This window comes from Giraffa tippelskirchi, chromosome 4 (assembly GCF_054371585.1).
Source record: "Giraffa tippelskirchi isolate mGirTip1 chromosome 4, T2T-mGirTip1v1.2.pri, whole genome shotgun sequence".
Classification (NCBI taxonomy): Eukaryota; Metazoa; Chordata; class Mammalia; order Artiodactyla; family Giraffidae; genus Giraffa; species Giraffa tippelskirchi.
Genome location: NC_137278.1, coordinates 137,859,425 through 137,879,150, shown reverse-complemented (window position 1 = coordinate 137,879,150; position 19,726 = coordinate 137,859,425). Strand labels below are relative to the sequence as shown.

The 19,726-nt window shown below is 37.8% G+C and overlaps 1 protein-coding gene across 1 annotated transcript in view; it reads right to left on the bottom strand.

The window, feature by feature from the left end:
* The window catches only part of ADAMTS20 (ADAM metallopeptidase with thrombospondin type 1 motif 20), a 195,783-nt gene that overhangs the window by 91,836 nt on the left and 84,221 nt on the right, over positions 1 to 19,726 (bottom strand). Inside the window, exons 12-19 of the mRNA XM_081593614.1 lie at positions 15,670 to 15,815; positions 14,328 to 14,509; positions 14,095 to 14,231; positions 11,149 to 11,266; positions 8,729 to 8,824; positions 5,660 to 5,826; positions 5,375 to 5,504; positions 368 to 494 (exon numbers count right to left, since the gene is read on the bottom strand). Of these exons, the coding sequence (XP_081449740.1) occupies positions 368 to 494; positions 5,375 to 5,504; positions 5,660 to 5,826; positions 8,729 to 8,824; positions 11,149 to 11,266; positions 14,095 to 14,231; positions 14,328 to 14,509; positions 15,670 to 15,815 (1,103 nt within the window). The remainder of the gene's footprint in view (positions 1 to 367; positions 495 to 5,374; positions 5,505 to 5,659; positions 5,827 to 8,728; positions 8,825 to 11,148; positions 11,267 to 14,094; positions 14,232 to 14,327; positions 14,510 to 15,669; positions 15,816 to 19,726) is intronic.

The window sequence follows — 19,726 nt, the reverse complement described above, 5'->3', positions numbered from 1 at the left end:
TGGTACGTGAGTTCAATGGGAATTAGAGGATCATGCTATTAAATGTTTTGTTTCAGAGCTTTAAACCATAGTTTTTCAGATTATAGAGTTTTTCTGTATTTATTTTACAGAAAAATTTGTTTCCATTTCTTCACAAAATATTGAGGTCTCTATACTGAAATTCAGCAAATACTATGAATAAAAATCTCAAACCAATTGCTGAGTTTCACAATAAATTAGCAGGTCTAAAGTTTTTTAAGGGAATGGGAAAGGACAGACATTAATTACATGTTCACCTTATACTAGGCACTGCAGTAGATTCTTTATATCTTATCTCACTTATTGATTTTTATCTGGTTACATTATACATTATTTCTCTTTTACTTACCTTAGTTCACAGTCTGTATTGCACCTTTCAGTCACCAGCAATGGAAGTGGTAAGTGGTCACAGCTTTGATCAGACATGACCATATGATCACTCTTACGTACACAAGTAATTTTTCTTCTATGAAGACCTTGGCCAAAGTCAAATGAAAATTAAAAATTAAAGGAAAACTCACATAAGGAGATGTTCCATAAAAATTTACTTCTGCTAACAGCTTGAAGGATGCAGCTAAGAAAGCAAAAACAATTCCAACATAGCATACAAATAGGCTAGCGTATTGAACTAGTCAGGAATGGCTTTCTACAATAAGCAAGCTGAATCCTGAACCACTGAGGAGTTTGCTGAGTAAGGAGACGTAAGGAAGGTGGGACAAGTGGATGAAGTAGGAAGAAATTTATTACAGCTGGATGGAAGGGTTGCTAGTGGAGAACTGAGTGGCCAGGGTCCATGCTGATACGATACAGTATGCTACTGCTCCCCATTATTTGCTTGCCTTTCCGCTGTAACAAAATTACACATCTCTACTTGCTACAACATTTCTATAACTTCCTGGAGGAGAAGCAGACTTCCCTGCCCATTGACAGCAGGTTTGTGCCAACCACCTGGAAGGGAATGGGACTATTCCAGTTCCAAGCAGAAGCTCTGAAAGTCTTTTCTTGCTTCTGCCAACTCTTTTCTCTCTGTTTCTAAAACAGCCTTCTCCAGATGGGGCTGATCTTTCAGCCTGGAATCATGAATGGAAAGGCAGCATAGTCAGACTTCAGTTGATAACAATGGACCAACTGGAATAAATGTGCCACATGAATGCAAGATGGTAATAATAGGGGAACTGGGGAGGGGCTGTGGAAGAAGAGAGAATATGAGAATTTTTGTAGTTTTTGCTCAACTTTTCTATAAACCTAGTGTGAAAGTGAAAGTCGCTTAGTAGTGTCCAACTATTTGTGACCCCAAGGACTACAGCCTGCCAGGCTCCTCTGTCCATGGAATTCTCCAGGCAAGAATACTGGAGTGGGTAGCTGTTCCCTTCTCCAGGGGACCTTCCCAACCCAGGGATTGAACCCAAACCTAAAACCCCTCTAAAAAAATAAAGTCTATTAATTTGTTTGAAAATGACATGGATGCAGATAACAAGCTGAAGAAGAGTCAGAACCAATTAGCAGCCACCACACAGTATAAGCAAGAAATAAATGTTTGTTGTTCTAAGTCATTGAGATTTAGCAGTTGTTTATATGGTACATAACCACAGTGAAGGAAACTTAGAGAAGTCAGAGAGGCCAGAGTAGACTGAACTTTGCACTTTCTGCAATGAGGAGATAGGAAAAAGTTCAAGCTGTCAGTGGCATGGTCAAACTTCTGTTTTCTCCAAGTTCAACTGTATACTTTCAGTTGGTGAAACGTGAACATGCATGTTTATCTCTGCATGCATACCATCTGAAATAACTATAAAGAATTTTGAAAAGGCAAAAACCTGAAAGAACACAAAGAATAAAAGAGGAAACATTAGGCAGGAAAAGGAAATTTTAAATATGAAAAGATGATGGAAATTACTATTTTAACAGAGCCAAGGAAGCTGAAACCTGAGCCTGTGGAGGAAGAAAGTAAGAAATAAACCATTCATGCCACAGAATCCAAGCAAAGCCCAGGAATCAAAAACACCAGGTTCCTCTGAAGAGGTGAATGTGTGAGGCATAGGCCTGAGAAAATGGAGAAGTGATTGAAAAGCATTCATGAAGAACAGTCAGACTTCTACCTAAGAGTCAACAGTAGCGCTATCTAATACAAACAATATGAACGACATGTAATTTTACATTGTCTTGTAGTGACATGAAAAAGTAAAAAAGATACAAATATCCAAATAGGATCATTTCCACACAATGAAACACTATTGATGATATATTTCACATTCTTTTTTCATACTAAGTCTTCAGAATTCATTGTGCATTTCAGACTTGTACCATATTTCAGTGGGCTAGCCACATGTGGCTAGTAACTACCATACTGGATGGCATAGCTCCAGAGCAGGTGAACTTGGGGGCACAGACACAGCAGCTGAGGGAAGCTGGGAAGCACTGTGCTGGAAACAGAGGGACTCAGGACAAGTCTCCATACTGAAATGATGCGATTCAGGCCCACTGGGCTCACCCTCCATTTCCCTCTGGCTCCAAGCCAATTTTTACAGTTTCTCCAGCCCCCTCACTGGCCATCAGAATGATGGGAGAATTCCTTTCTTGGAAAACTCTTTAGCTCAAGAAAAAAGATTAAATGACAGCGACATTTGAGCCTTTCCCCCAAAGACACAGTAAAGAACTATAAGAAGACTTATTTAACCCACACAGGACTTTCAATTAGCATTTTAGTCTTAAATATGAACAAATATCAAAGGATCAGTAGGCAATTTAGGAAAGACACTCAAACAAAAGAGACCTAAATAAGCAGAAACAGAATTAAGAGGAAACACATATGTCAGGGAGCAGAAGAAAGTTCCAAGACTACAATTAATACTCTCAAGGACACAGGTATTGCATCCACGAAACAAAAGCAAGCTGTTGATGAGAAACACTAAGAAAAAAAAAATGTACATTTGGGGAGGAAATTACGAGATAAGAGATCAGACCAGGAGGCTGTATATCCAGACAATACAAGTTTTACAAAGATAGAAGAGAAAATTTAATGTGAAGAAATTATCAAAGATATACATAAAACTTCTCAGATCAAAGAATCTGTGTTCCCAGTTTGGAAGGCATCCTAATTACCAGGAAAATAGATGAAAGGAAAAGCCAAGCCAACACACATTGTCCTGACATTTCTCACTCCCAGAATTTAGGAGGGGAGACACAAAATTTCCATACCAGGAAGTATCATATGCAAGCATTGGAAATTGGAAAACAAGATTTTCAGCATTCTAAAGGAAAATAATCTATCTTAGAATTTTATATGAGCCAAGCTATCAGTCAAGGGTGAGAACAGAATAATGCTATTTTCAGACAGAAAAGGTCTCAAAAAACTGCCTTGCTTTCTCAGGAAATTTCTGACAGATATGTTACCCTCAGTGGGGGAAATAAAAAGAGGAATTCACAGAATTTGGGACACAGGGAATCCAACACAGAAGAAAGTTAAAGAGACCTCACAGGATGATAAAGAAGGGAAAGCACGTGATGACAGCCGTGTAACAGGCCTGAAAAGCAACATGTCCAAGTTAGAGCAGGAGAGAAGAGGGCCAAGGGAGCACCAGATAAGAAAAAGGAGAGGAAAGCTGAAACCAATCCACTGAATATAGAGCTCCAAAATATTAACACCAAACTTATAGCGTTCACAAAATGTTTGGAGCCTGATCATTTTCAGTGCACAGAGAAACAAGTAAACAAAAATAAAGAAACTTCACTTTAGAGAAACCCAAAAGTTACACACATACAAAAGGAATTATAATCATAGTATATACTTTGTGGCAATTGAATTAATAGCTCCTTTCCTTCTGTAGGACAGAGATCTTTCCTGGTTCAGACTCTCAAACTATCTCAAAATGCCTTCTCCAGCCTTTCATTTTGGATCTTGTTATGTGTTTATTTGGTGCATCCCCCACATTTTAGAATGTTCCTTCATTCAACTATTTATTTAGATTTCTTCTAGCTCCCCATATCTACTGCCACAAACTAGTTTACCCAGTTATGCTAGATTGCTGGTCCCAGATACCCAAATCACTTCTATATGCTCTTCTATAAAGCACATCCAGGTTCTTTTTGTCAAATGAATTCCTCCGTCTTCTGTGTTACCAAAGCTTTGTTCCTACTTGCAGTGTTTGCTCCAGTCAGCCTGGCATCATCTACTTCAGTCTTCCTCCCCAGAGACACTGTTCAAACAGGAATGCCTGTTTCCACACCAGCATCCAGGCACTGCTGTCCTAGTACCACAGGACCAAGTCTGTGCCTTTTTCGGAGATGGGATACCACCATTCCTTTGGTACCTTGAGGCCAGTTTGTTAACATGCCCTTCAAGTTCCCATCTTCTGTGATTACTGCCTCTGGCCACCTACCTTCTCTCAGCTCATTTCTGTACTGTTCTGAGCTGCTTCTCCTCTGACTCACTGCTCCCCTAATTCCCAGACCTTGTCTCTAATGCCCCTGGGAACTATTTTTCCACTCTACACCAATTTCTATCTTCCCATTTCACCTCCTCAAACTGCTCATTCCATCTTTCCTGGGGTCTCCTCGATGCATACTTGTGGCATGGCTTTTACCGTTTAAAATTAAGAAAATTGACTCATTCTTCGGTTTCATCCACTAGACTTTAAAATTTGAATGCAAAATCAGAGTCCTAATAATCCAAAAAAAATAGTCTGTCGATAAACATTTACTGATTCAAACAAACATAGCATCACACAACCAGGTATTCATAATTACAGATTGCCCAAAGATACCAGTCTCCTCATTTGCTTTTCTACTATAACTTCACGGCTTTTTCATCTCCCCCCATGCTCCTTTCAGTTATTCATCGATCAGTACAAACACACTTCCCTGTGGTCAGAGAAGGGAAATAAGAGAATGAGAGAATGTTGACCCCACCACACTAAAAGAAGGAGATGGGTGTCTGGGAAGGTGGATGAAAGGAAAAGGACAGGAAGGTGAGTGTTTCACTAGAAAACAATGACACAGTAAGGGAACCTTTCTGTAACTGCGAGAAAGAGATTAAGGACATGGTAGCCCGGGGGGCTGCTGCCGTCTATGAGGTCGCACAGAGTCGGACATGACTGATGCGACTTAGCAGCAGCAGCAGCAGCAGGAAAGGAGCTGTGATGGAAAACGTTGAAAAGGGCAGAGATAAGGGAGGCTGTTAAGCATAAGAAGCCCAGAATGAGTGGGGAGAAAAGCAGACAGAGAACAAAGACGGGAAACCTTTGTAAGTCTGTGTGGTATAAGTATGTGGGTTCCACAGGCAGCCAGACTCAAGAGCACCCCAAATTATACCAGCATGCCACAGCTGAACTTATGTCCCTTTTATTTAATCATAGTGTACCTTGACACATTTTTGTACAGTCTTGCCATGGTCCGTATGGGTCCCATGTGAACAGATCACTCTTCTCTTCCACGGGGATATTGAAGGAATAACGTACATCAGGGTTGTATAGATTACCCACACACAAAACCTCAATAAAAATACAAAGGGGCACACAATCAATTCATAAAAGACATATTCTTAAAAGACATCACTTTGTGTTTAATAATAAATACAAAGTACTTACTTAAGCATATTTTACTAATATGATTAAAACTGTCTTAGTAACAACTACTAAGAATTTACCTGCAAAACAAGTTCTTCTTCCAGTCGATCAGTACTATTAATCCTTTCAACTGAGTTGTTTGAACCACTGTATTCAAAAATAGCTCCTTGTATGTTGATTTCCCTTTTGGACATACTTACAACAAAATTCCCATTCAAAAGAAAATTCCCTTGAGTGTCCGATAATGCTGTAAAAGGAAAGTGCTCATGAAACAGCAAAACCAGTCAACGGTCCAGAAACAGTTTCAACTTTTACAATTCACATTCTTTTTTTCTGCAGTTAGAGAATATAAATATAAATTAATATGGAGGAAATAAACTATTTTACTATGAAGTGATATCTAACCCATAAGCAGTGAAACTTTAGCACATCAGCCAAACCCATGAAAATACATCCACCCTATAATTTTTCTTTCTGAGAAGGTCATCTGCCACAAAGCATGCAGCACTGGGAGAGACATACAGGAAGTGGAAAAACAGAGAGAAGTCATGCAGACCGATCAGCTAAATCAATCCTGGTCATCCACGGGGAGGAAAGAAAGGGCAGCCAGGCTGCTGTAGTGTTCTATTTACCTTGGAAAACATGTATAAAGCTTCAACATCCCAGCATCAATATTTTAAAAGCCCATGCCTCTCCACTCCTCCCTCTGTAAACATCTGGATCTTTTTCATGGGAGGCACTCATCATTGTTCACGCCTGTGTGAGTAGCTACTTTTTCAGAACCCTCCCACCGCCCCCTCTGTTCTTGCCCCTGGTGATTCTTGCTCTTTCCCATGGATAGGTATTAAATTAACATCAGCCTATCAAATAAGTATATGTGTGTCTATCTATATACAAATATTTACATGTGTATATGAGTATGGAACAGAGTATGTATTCATAATTTGTTACTTCTGTAAATACAAAATTACATGGTGTCCACAGTGTTGTGGTAGTAAAAAGACCACAAGACTTAGTACAGTTGATTTAAATTCAAATTGTTCCAATTAATTACTGTGTGATCTTGGATAAATTACTTGCTTTTTAATTGCATAATAGGAATAATAAAAATTCCCAACTCACAGGCTTTTAATTAGAATCAAATGTGGAAAATATTTTTAAAGTGTGTAAATTGTAAAGCACTGTGCTGTTAGTTTAAATTTTCGAGAGGGTGTCTAATATTTTAAATTTTACACTAATAAAAGCTCCATGTTAATTAAATACATCTTTGCTGATTTACTATACTTGCAGTGGAATAATCTTTTTGGAAAACACTTATTTGGTTTTCCAGGAAACCCTACCCAAAGCAGACAAGTTACCATGACTGAACTTAACAACTACTACACACCTTGAACCAATGCTGAAGGGAATACTACCAAATATGTTTGGTGATTCTGCATCTGTGTGGACTATTGTGATTGTTTTTATACACTACACTGAATTCAATGAAGAACCAACAAAATGAAAATAGCTCTGTAAATTTGCACATTATCAGAAGTGGACTGGCCTGTTTAAAGGTCTGCCTGTTACACTAAAACTAAGGGAAATAAACAAAATTTTACTGAGAAAAACTATATACATTTCATTATTTTTAGTTACCAAAGCAAATTACAAGTCCTTTCTAAAGACTCCACACATATATTTTGCCCCCCTATTTAAAATTTGGTATTTCCATTAGTAGTTCTTTTACAAAGTATACTGATATTTTAGTAGTGAACATTTCTAATCTTTAAACTTGGGCAGAACCAAATATCGACATTTGGATCCTAAGAGAGACATAATAAATTATCTATAATACATATGGCATATGTCTATGCCATATGATATATATGGCATATACCTATGTATATGCCAAAGAAAAAGAAGTGCAACTAAATGTAAACAGTTAAAACATTTACATTTGATTTTCTTTAGGAATTTTTTTTTGCTTTTTTTTTATATAGAGGTGAAATTAACAAAACCAGAATTAACCATTTTAAACTGAACAACTTGATGGCATGTAGTACATTCACAATGTTGTGCAACCTCTGCTAGTTTTCTAAACTTTTTCATCACCCTGGAAGGAAAATCTGCATCCATTCAGCAGCTGTTCTTTCTACAACTGACTCTATAAAGCCAAATATAATTTCTGAAATGGGCTGTTCATTATAGATTCAGATTCCCAATCAATTCAAAGCATTGATTACTTGAGCCAATATTTCACATTTCATTAATGTGAGGCAGGTATTTTTTCATTATCAGCTTTATATCACCAGCTTAGTGAATTACATGTAAGTCAATATTAAGGTATTTATCAGACAGAAACAAAAGATTTGTAAAGCATTCTTTTCATCTCTGGGCCTAAGTGAAATGCTTTAAACCTATAAGTTAATTTCCAAAAAGTAAATAACAACTGAAATGTATACTCTAGAAATAGCTAAAAGACAATATATTAGGACTATGTTCACTAAACATCTAAAAATATGAAACTATAGTTCTCTTTCTGTAACATAAGAGCAATAAAAATACAATCACAATAAAAATTGTATTTAAAGACTCGTGCTACATGGTAAAGACATTTAAGAAAAATTTTAAAAACATTTCCTTTCCCTGGTGGCTCAGATGGTAAAGCGTCTGCCTACAATGCGGGAGACTCAGGTTCGATCCCTGGGTTGGGAAGATCCTTTGGAGAAGGAAATGGCAACCCACTCCAGTACTCTTGCCTGGAAAATGCCATGGAGAGAGGAGCGTGGTAGGCTACAGTCCATGGGGTCACAAAGAGTTGGACACGACTGAGCGACTTCACTTTTTTAAAAACATTTAACCCCAATGAGGTCTATAACTAGAGGACTGTATTCTAAATACACACACAACTTTAACTGAATATAACCTCTGGTTATCTAAAACACCCTCATGGGGATAAAAGCTTAATTTGCCTTGCAGAATTTAATTCAGTATCTTTAAAACAGGATATGGTATGTAATTCAAAAAGAGAACACATATATGGAGTCAGATGACTTGGCCGAAATTGCATGTTTATTCAAGGGGCTCTTCTTGCCTTCCAAGAATTTACAACCACAGACCTCCATGAAACTGCACATACTGGCTGCCATTTAACTAAAAATGTTTACCCAGGTAATTGTCATCTTCTGGTTTTCCAGAATAGCTGTGCTGAAGAATATCAATGTTTGTTGCTCCTGGGGGAATCTTTACAACGACATTATAACCTGCAATATAATTTTATACATGTTAACTTTCACAAAAAGCAGATGGCCCAGAGGCTAGTACTGCTGAGTGAAACATCTGAATAGCATAGTCAGACTTAATTTCATTTTATCTCTGAAAGGTGATATGTGCTTATTCTTTTTGAATCAGTGTCTTATACAAATTACTAAGGATTAAGAAAAAGTGGTCGTTGTCTAGAATTACACAGTTTGGGATTCTGAAGGTGCACTCCCTAATTTCTCTTACTTTTAAAATTCTGAATATAGAATAAAAATGAATCTAGCAATTTAGCTCAGCTCCTGAACTACTTAACACACATATTAATTTTTAAATGTGACCAGTACTTTTACATTTTATACTTCCTAATAGGGAAAAATACAGGATTCCAAATGCTATTCACAAGTCCAGGAGATATAAAAATAGTTGACCATTGCTAGATGTTTACACAGACTCAGTGAGCAGCATAATAGTGAACGTAAAAGAGAAATATTTTTCTTAAGCTTTTAGGTTCCAGTGTAAGCAGGAATCTCCATAGCTATCCCCCAAATTTTACATTATTTTTTAAAGTCTACTAACAAATTGTCAAGAGAAAAGTAAAAAGTTTACTCTAGAGAAATGTTTTATGAGACTAAATTCAATAACACTGGCACTTCTCAAAATATGAGGAAACACTATATCAAATATACATTACATTACATATACAAATATACATTAAACAAGAAACATTTTTCCTGCACTAAAACCACTCATGTCACATCATTTTCCAAATACTCTCAGGTTTTAAGTCAACAATTAATTCTGCTCTAGTGATATTATTCTAAGGTTTTCCTTTCTCTGATTAGGATTTTCCTCTTTCATTTAACATAAAAACAAAAAGAGTTGAAATTTTTCATATACATGAACTTTTATAAATATGAAATTAACTTTAGAAGAGGAAATTTTAAAAGAGGTTAAGTCTCATGAGATTATCTTGTGTTTTCAGAGCAGCCTTATTTATTTATATCTCTTTAAGATATCACATTTAAATATAAGGTGATAAATGGTATGATTATTCTGTATACATTAAACGCATGCTGGTTGTAGATCATAAGCCGACAAAAATAATTTGACTCATGATTTTTTTTCACTATAAAATGTTCCTACCAGCTCCACTATTTATGTCTTTGCTATGCTTTTCAGGAAAGTATTCCAAGGCATCGCAAATGTGACAAGATGAAAGCTATCACTAGGGGGCAGTAAAGTGACAAATGCTGTTCAGACCTGCACATGAATTTAATCTTTTTCCATTTGCAAACTGATTAATTCATAGCTCAATTTTAGCAAGGTTAAACTCTAATTTGGTGCATTCGGCTTTATATAGCAAAAATACTTTCCAGTGAATACAGACCAGACTTTGATAAATGTGTGCCACTGGTGATAAAAAAGGATCAAATATATATAGGTCCCAAGAAATAAAGAATCATAACAACTAGAAAAATAACGTCAAATCATCTAGTAACTTAGATGCATAAGCATGACCAGAGTAGTAAATGTTCTACACTTTTCATATAAATATAGTGTTCTAAATGACACTGCTTTAATTGAAGCAATTCTTACCAACTTAAACAACTCTGTTCAAAAACATGTGAATACAATTTGAAGCCGAACAATAAAACTGTAAAACAGACATCATTTATTTTGCAAAGAAAGTTTTAAAGGGTTGCTTTTATTATCATAAAAATAAAAAACGTTTCTCAGAAAATTTAATGGAAAATATCTGATATATTTGCATAAAATTTTTAAGAAAAATGAAGCCATGGCCAAATATCAATTATATCTGTAATCCAGACTTCCTGAAAAATCAAATGTAACAATAATTCTAAATTAACATTTAAGTTAATGGCTTCATCCTTCACCTTCAATCAGTTTCAATATATCATCAATAAAAAACAACAGATAGGCCAGGTCACACAGAAAACATGTGGTTCAGATGATTAAAAATAATTGAAAGCAAATTTCCTGGAAAGATTATAAACATATACAATATAGATTACAGAAGCAGCAGTAAAAACACTTCATTAACTGGTATGACAGAGGGACTATTTACACATCACTGTCAAATTGTACTGGATTTATTCTAATAAATGCATCTAAATTTTTTTTAAGAATTAAACTTGTCTTAAGCAGGTAAATTCATCAATTCAATCATACAACTTGTCCACGATTTAATTAATCATTTTGAACTAAAACACAGAATAAACAATAACAAACCAACTCTATTAGTCCTTAATGATATAGTCCCATTATTATAACCAAAGAGAAAACTGGAAAGAAATGCAAAGCTCACCATAATGTGCACTGTTGAAGACACCTGCCATTGTCCTGCAGGAGGAGTTATCCCCACCACACACGCCACATTTGTCTCTCTTGGCCTTGGAGTTTAACACGTGATCACAGCCAGCTTGCTTCAAAACACAATAATTACAGTCAAGATTATTAAAATGACCAGTGAAGCACTAATGGGGCTTTACAAAGTTCTTTCCAAAAATATTCTTTCAATTAACAGGAAATTCAATACAACAAGATTTTTTCAGGCTATCTAATGATCTTGTTATATGTACACCAGTATTTTCACACAGCTGTTGACATGGTTGAAAAAGCACTGTTTTTTAAAGGATCATCTACATACTTCCTGCATCAAAATCACCTGGTGTGGGATTTAAAGATGATTCTCAAGTTTTCTTAAAAATCCCTGGAGGGAAAAAACTAAGAATCCACATTGTAACAAATATTGATAGTGATTCCTATTTCGATTATTTGAGAGTAATTCTTTAAGGATATGTGATTCAAATGGGACAAAAAGTAACACTCCATAGTAACTTCAAAAAGAGGTCCTTCATGATTTACTTTTTTTTTTAACTTATGACCTCAGAACTCTGGGGGTAAACTGAGCATATCTGAAAGAAATAACTTATTTCCTTAAAATTAATATCCAGCGTAATAAAGTGTTTAAGAAAAAAATGAGTAAATAAATAAAGGTGAGAGTACACAGTTTGACCCAAGTCTTTGAAAGAACAAATGCAGCTCTTTTCCACACAGATGGTGCCCTCTGCATACACTGCAGTAACATTTAGTTCTTTGGAACACTCCTTTAAATTTAGTGATCAGGAGAGTAAGAAAAATTCATAAGCCTCATGACTTTGTATTTACAAGGTAAATATTTCCAAAATGAAAATTTCATCCAGATATTTTTTGAAAATAACATGCATCTTTATGTTCAGACACATGTCATATTTTCTCATTATATCTGACTGTCTGGGGTTAACTTAGATAAAACAAGTTTCCAGGCACTGAGTGCCCTTTTTCTCACATTTAAAAGTAAAATGAAGTGAAGTGAAAGTCGCTAGTCGTGTCCAACTCTTTGCGACACCATGGACTAGCCCATGGCATTCTTCAGGCCAGAATACTGGAGTGGGTAGACTTTCCCTTCGCCAGGGGATCTTCCCAACCCAGGGATTGAACCCAGGTCTCCCGCATTGCGGGCAGATTCTTTACCAGCTGAGCCACAAGGGAAGCCCAAGAATACTGGAGTGGGTAGCCTATCCTTCTCCAGGGGATCTTCCCGACCCAGGAATCAAACCTGGGTCTTCTGCATTGCAGGTAGATCCTTTACCAATTGAACTATCAGGGAAGTCCAAAGCTATTTCCAATCTGTAAGTTATTTTCAGTTTCTCTAAACATCTCATTAGCCCTTTGTGTGCAAGGCCTTTATCACCTAGGTAATAACAGATGTTTGGTTATAGGGAGAAGAATTGGTCCTATTAAGTTCCACTTAAGGAACGAGTTCACAAGATGATACTTGTATTCTTTAGACAACATTCACTATCCACTTCTCAAACTCACCATCCATTTTTAGGATTGCCATCTGCAATTTGCACACTTTAATTCAGAGGCTCATCTGCTCTCACCTAGAATCTTGTCTGCGTGCATGTGTGCCAAGTCGCTTCAGTCATGTCCAACTCTGTGCAATCCTATGGACCGCAGCCTGCCAAACTCCTCTGTCCATGGAATTCTCCAGGAAAGAACACCAGAGTGGGTTGCCATGTTCTCCTCCAGGGGATCTTCCTGACCCAGGGATCGAACCCGCATCTCTTTTATCTCCTGCATTGGCAGGCCAGCTCTTTACCACCAGGGAAGCCCCGCTAAATGGCCTACCTAACTCCAGTTTCCTAACAACCCAGTACATTCAGAAGATTTTAACATGCCAATCAAATCACATCTCTTGCTTAACTCCAAATCCTTGGACCTTCAATGACTTCAGGAAAAAGCTTTCACATAACAACCATCAGTTGGTGGCCACTTCCAACCTTGGTCTCTTACTTCTTCACCTTTCTAAAACTTTCTTATTCTAATAATTAGATCCAGACTCACACCCTGCATGAGCCTTCCCCAAATCCTTTTCCCACTTCTCCATAGACTAAGACACTCCATCTACAACGTCCACATGCCACCCTGCAGATAAGCCCACAGCCCTGTGTGTGTGCCCAACACCCCCACCGATCTGCCCCCATGTCAGAGGCAGGTGTTCTTTTCTATGCTTTCATCTCGGTGACTGGAACAGGATGCTGCATTCAGAGTGTGTGTGTGTGTATGTGTATGTGTGTGTGCGCTCAGTCATGTCTGACTCCTTTCAACCCCAAGGACTGTAGCCATCCAGGCTCCTCTGTCCATGGGATTCTTCAGGCAAGAATATGGAGTGAGTTGCTATTTCCTCCTCCAAGGGATATTCCTGACCCAGGGATCAAACGTGTGTCTCTGTGTCTCCTGTGTCTTCTTTACCACTAGTGCCACCTGGGAAGCCCACATAGAAATTTGGTAAAAGTTTGTCGAATGCATATAAGAAGTAGGAGAATGGAGAGAGGGTGGGAGGATATCACTGCTTCCAACACAGAGGGAAAAAGTGTCACCACAGAAGGTTATGTTCAAAGTAGCAAAAGGACTTTGCATTCCTTGGGTCCTGAGACAACTTAGGAAGTTGACCTCATCCCTCATCTTGATTTTGAGCACCACAGGCAAAACAAAACCAGCAAACTCATCTTACTGCTTCGTGAGTCACTCCTGATAACAAAGAATAGCTCCTAACCATGTTCCTATAGACAGTAGGGTAGCAACAAAGGATGCTGCACTGAAATTTGTAAGAATGTATATCAAATTGCAGAAGTCATATCTGGCTAGAAAAATAGAAGGAAAACAGTATTCTGAAAGTCATTTTAAATGCAGTAATTTTACTTACCCGACACAGGCCTTGAACACAGATGTCATTTGTTTCAGTTCCACAAGGAGTACCATCGGCAACCCTGTCCTTCAGCTGGTAGAAGTTAGTGGTTCCAGCCACCCGACAATAGAGTTTACAACGATCTTTTACGGCAACTGTAAGAAGAAGTCAAATTTCGGTGGACAAGAACACAGCTGTGTGTTGCTTTGTCTCAAAACTGTTTACAGCAAAAAAATATTCTAATTACTTACTCCCACTGTACTTTGGAAGCCACCTCACGTTAGGGGAGAGACCATTGATGTTGAAATGTTTACCATCAAAATCAGAGCACTGCTTCTCACGGAAGTCTTGCTTGCCTTTTGGACATGAATCAGTGTTACATGATCGAAATTTCATCCTGCGGCCCACACAGTACTTGCCTCCGTTTCTTGGCCTAGTCAAATTCATTACAGTTTAAAGCACATCAGTACAAGGTTATTTCTGCCATTTCATTCTAAAACTGTTCCATCCCTTTCCAGGATCTGGAAAACCACTGATGTCCCACTAACACTTTTTGGTTTTATGTATGTGTTTTTACAGTGTATGTAACATGGTTGGGAAGCAACTCTGTGGTTAATGAACTATAGAAAATCCATTTTAACATGGACATTGTGGCCCAGAGGGAAGAAATGATGTCTTATTCATGACTAGATTAACTAACAAGGAACTAATGGTGGGGATTTGTTTATTCATTTTGGAGGCAGGGAGACATATAGAGTGAGCCAACGATGATCACAAAGGAAGATGATACCATGTTAAAATTAAAAGGAAGTATATATGACTCTTTGTTGTGTATATCCTACTTATCACTCAGTTCAAAGCATTTCATGGTATCAATCTATAGACATTCAACTCCATTTCAATTTATGTTGGATAATTAAAAACTTATATGAAGACTTTCAGCATAATTCATCTATTTTAAAATTCAAACAAACTAAGTCGTATTCTATTCATAGTATGTCATATTTCTGCATTAAAATTTTTTTATTTATATATATAATAAGAGAACCATTTTTTAAAATTCTTATGGAATCCCTAAATTCTTTTAAATAGTTTGGTGAGCAGGATCTGTGCTTCAGTACTTATTCAAGCCAAAGACACTGAAGCAACTACAAGATGAAAATAGGAAAAAGAATATATGACATGACAAATTATACCAAACAGTAAGAAACGGTAGAAAAAACTACCTATTTTACTCAGGAAAACCAAAGCACAGTTGAAAGGGGCCAGACTCTTTCAACAAAAGCACAGTAAAAGTAAAAATGCCATCATATTACTGTTGTTATTTGCCACTATTTCTCAAATTTACACTAAATCAAAAAAGAAAGAAAACAGCTGTCTTAACTAAAATTCTTAAAAGTATTTTACTTTTTATTTTTTTTTAAGGTCTGACTCTACCAAGATAGAAAGTAATATGGCTTAAAGTATTCCAGAAGTTTTCTGATTCTCAGAAACTTACAGACTGACCTCCAGTTTTAGAAGTGAATGCAATTGATGTTTACTTTCTGGTGCCTTGAGATAATCTTAATTTACAGTGACATAAAAAAGACATACTCGGGGCGATTACAGAGCCTGCTTGTGCTTTTGATTCCACCTCCACATGTTCTTGAACAAGAACTGTAAGGTCCCCATGGTCCCCAATCGCCATCTACAGGACGTGTTTCCATTTCTTTATTTACACATAGCCCATGGTGACAATGCTATAAAAATGACACAAAAAGAAATGATTCATATGTTATCTAGTTAGGACATCACAGTAATAATAATAATAGCAGAAAGACCAGTAGAAGAAAATGCATACAACTTTAAGCAGAATGTTATCAATTCAGAAATGAAATTACATTTGATACCTTTTTGTGACTATTTTCTGAGTATATACTGAGTAACTGTAAACAGATCAACAGAATGCAAAAAAGAACAGGAAATTTACTGTGCTTATGAGAGCTAGACTCTCACTGGAGAGGGAAGACCTTTTTCTATGGGGAAAACTTAATAATGAAAAGTACTTTTGAAAAAGAAACAAACAAATATTTGATTAATATGGTATATAACCATGCTTCTACCTTTTATGCAAAGGTATCTATCACTCTCCTACTCTTTTAGCTAACTTTCTACTCTATCTTATTCAAAGTCTCAAAGATCACTTTGTTTTTTGTTTTTATCAAGAAAGTGGAAATCTACAAAAGAATGTGTCCAAAATCTCCCACAACCTCTTCTACCCACCCAACACCCCAAATCTTCCACCATCCCTTCTGCCCAGTACTCAGCCTTCCTGCCCATTAGTAGACATGGAAAATCCAAAATCAATCCCTCCATCGTGCACCTAATCTCATCTCTTCTCACCACTCCAGCAATTTTCCCATCTCTCCTACATCATCAGTGTTCCAGTTGCCACTATATGAAAGCTAACCAAACTGTAGTCTATGCACAGATGCTGGTCTTTGAACTAGTCACTGTCAACTGGGAGAAAATGAGTACAGAAGATGAAAGTAAGCATTTAGAAACTTTCAGAAGATTTAGAAGATTTTGGCAGATTAATTTTGTTTATTAAAGTTAATAATTATAAAATCATCTTATATTTGTTTTATTTTTTAATATTTATTTATTCATTTAATTTTGGCTGTGCTGGGTCTTTGTTGCTGGTCATGGCCATTCTCTAGTTGTGGCAAGCAGGGTCTACTCTTTGTTGCAGTGTGTGGGCTTCTCATTGCAGCGACTTTCTTGTTGTAGAACACAGGCTCTAGGCAAGCAGGCTCAGTTGCCCTATGGCATGTGGATTTTTTCCTGATCAGGGATCGAAACTATGTCCCTGCATTGGCAGGAAGATTCTTAACCACTGGACCACCAGGAAATCCCTGTTCTATTTTTAATTGTGGTAAAATTCACACAACAAAATGCACTCTCTTAGTCATTTGTAAGTGTAGAGTTCAGTGGCATTAAAAACATTTACAAAGCTGTGCAACCATCACATAGAACTCTTTGTCTTCTCAAATGGAAACTCTGCACACATTAAACCTGGCACACATTAAACCACGACTCTACTGTTTCTATGAATTCGACTGCTCTGTATATCTCATATAACTGAAATCATACAGTATTCATCTTTCTGCACACATGCTAAGTCATTTCAGTCATGCCCGGCTCTGTGCGACCCTACAGATTGTAGCCCTCCAGGTTCCTCTATCCATGGGATTCTCCAGGCAAGAATACTGGACTGGGTTGCCATGCCCTTCTTCATGGGATTTTTCCCCAAACCATGGATCAAATCCATGCCTCTTAAGTCTCCTGCATTAGCAGGCAGGTTCTTTACCACTAGCGCTAAACTGGGAAGCCCATTTGTCTTTCTCAGTTCAGTTCAGTTCAGTCACTCAGTCGTGTCTGACTCTTTGCGACCCCATGAATCGCAGCATGCCAGCCCTCCATATCCATCACCAACTCCTGGAGTCTACCCAAACCCATGTCCATCAAGTCGGTGATGCTATCTAGCCATCTCATCCTCTGTCGTCCCCTTCTCCTCCTGCCCCCAATCCTTCCCAGCATCAGGGTCTTTTCCAATGAGTCAACTCTTTGCATGAGGTGGCCAAAGTATTGGAGTTTCAGATTCAACATCAGTCCTTGCAATGAACACCCAGGACTGATCTCCTTTAGGATGGACTGGCTGGATCTTCTTGCAGTCCAAGGGACTCTCAAGAGTCTTCTCCAGCACCACAGTTCAAAAGCATCAATTCTTCGGTGCTCAGCTTTCTTCACCGTCCAACTCTCACATCCATACATGACTACTGGAACCATAGCCTTGACTAGATGGAACTTGTTGGCAAAGTAATGTCTCTGCTTTTTAATATGCTATCTAGGTTGGTCATAACCTTCCTTCCAAGGAGTAAGCATCTTTTAATTTCATGGCTGCAGTCACCATCTGCAGTGATTTTGGAGCAGTCTGACACTGTTTCCACTGTTTCCCCAACTATTTCCAATGAAGTGATGGGACCAGATGCCACGATCTTAGTTTTCTGAACGTTGAGCTTTAAGCCAACTTTTTCACTCTCCTCTTTCACTTTCATCAAGAGGCTCTTTAGTTCTTCTTCCCTTTCTGCCATAAGGGTGGTGTCATCTGCATATCCAAGGTTATTGATATTTCTCCCGGCAATCTTGACTCCATCTTGTGTTTCTTCCAGCCCAGCGTTTCTCATGATGTACTCTGCATATAAGTTAAATAAGCAGGGACAATATGCAGTCTTGACGTACTTCTTTTCCTATGTGGAATCAGTCTGTTGTTCCATGTCCAGTTCTAATTGTTGCTTCCTGACCTGCATACAGGTTTCTCACGAGACAGGTCAGATGGTCTGGTATTCCCATCTCTTTCAGAATTTTCCACAGTTTATTGTAATCCACACAGTCAAAGGCTTTTGCATAGTCAATAAAGCAGAAATAGATGTTTTTCTGGAACTCTCTTGCTTTTTCGATGATCCAGCAGATGTTGGCAATTTGATCTCTGATTCCTCTGCCTTTTCTAAAACCAGCTTGAACATCTGGAAGTTCATGGTTCATGTATTGTTGAAGCCTGGCTTGGAGAATTTTGAGCCTTAGTTTACTAGTGTGTGAGATGAGTGCAATTGTGTGGTAGTTTGAGCATTCTTCGGCATTGGGTTTCTTTGGGATTGGAATGAAAACTGACCTTTTCCTGTGGCCACTTCTGAGTTTTCCAAATTTGCTGGCATATTGAGTGCACTTTCACAGCATCATCTTTCAGGACTTGAAATAGCTCAACTGGAATTCCATCACCTCCACTAGCTTTGTTCATAGTGATGCTCTCTAAGGCCCACTTGACTTCACATTCCAGGATGTCTGGCTCTAGGTGAGTGATCACACCATGGTGATTATCTGGGTTGGGAAGATGTTTTTTGTACAGTTCTTCTGTGTATTCTTGACACCTCTTCTAATATCTTCTGCTTCTGTTAGGCCCATACCATTTCTGTCCTTTATCAAGCCCATGTTTGCATGAAATGTTTCCTTGGTATCTCTAATTTTCTTGAAGAGATCTCTAGTCTTTCCCATTCTGTTGTTTTCCTCTATTTCTTTGTATTGATCGCTGAGGAAGGCTTTCTTATGTCTCTTTGCTATTCTTTGGAACTCTGCATTCAGATGGGAATATCTTTCCTTTTCTCCTTTGCTTTTCGCCTCTCTTCTTTTCACAGCTATTTGAAAGGCCTCCTCAGACAGCCATTTTGCTTTTTTGCATTTCTTTTCCATGGGGATGGTCTTGATCCCTGTCTCCTGTACAGTGTCATGAACCTCTGTCCATAGTTCATCAGGCACTCTATCAGATCTAGTCCCTTAAATCTATTTCTGACTTCCACTGTATAATCATAAGGGATTTGATTTAGGTCATACCTGAATGGTCTAGTGGTTTTCTCCACTTTCTTCAGTTTCAGTCTGAATTTGGCAATAAGGAGTTCATGATCTGAGCCACTCCTGGTCTTGTTTTTGCTGACTGAATAGAGCTTCTCCATCTTTGACTGCAAAGAATATAATCAATCTGATTTTGGTGTTGACCATCTGGTGATGTCCATGTGTAGAGTCTTCTCTTGTGTTGTTGGAAGAGGGTGTTTGCTAT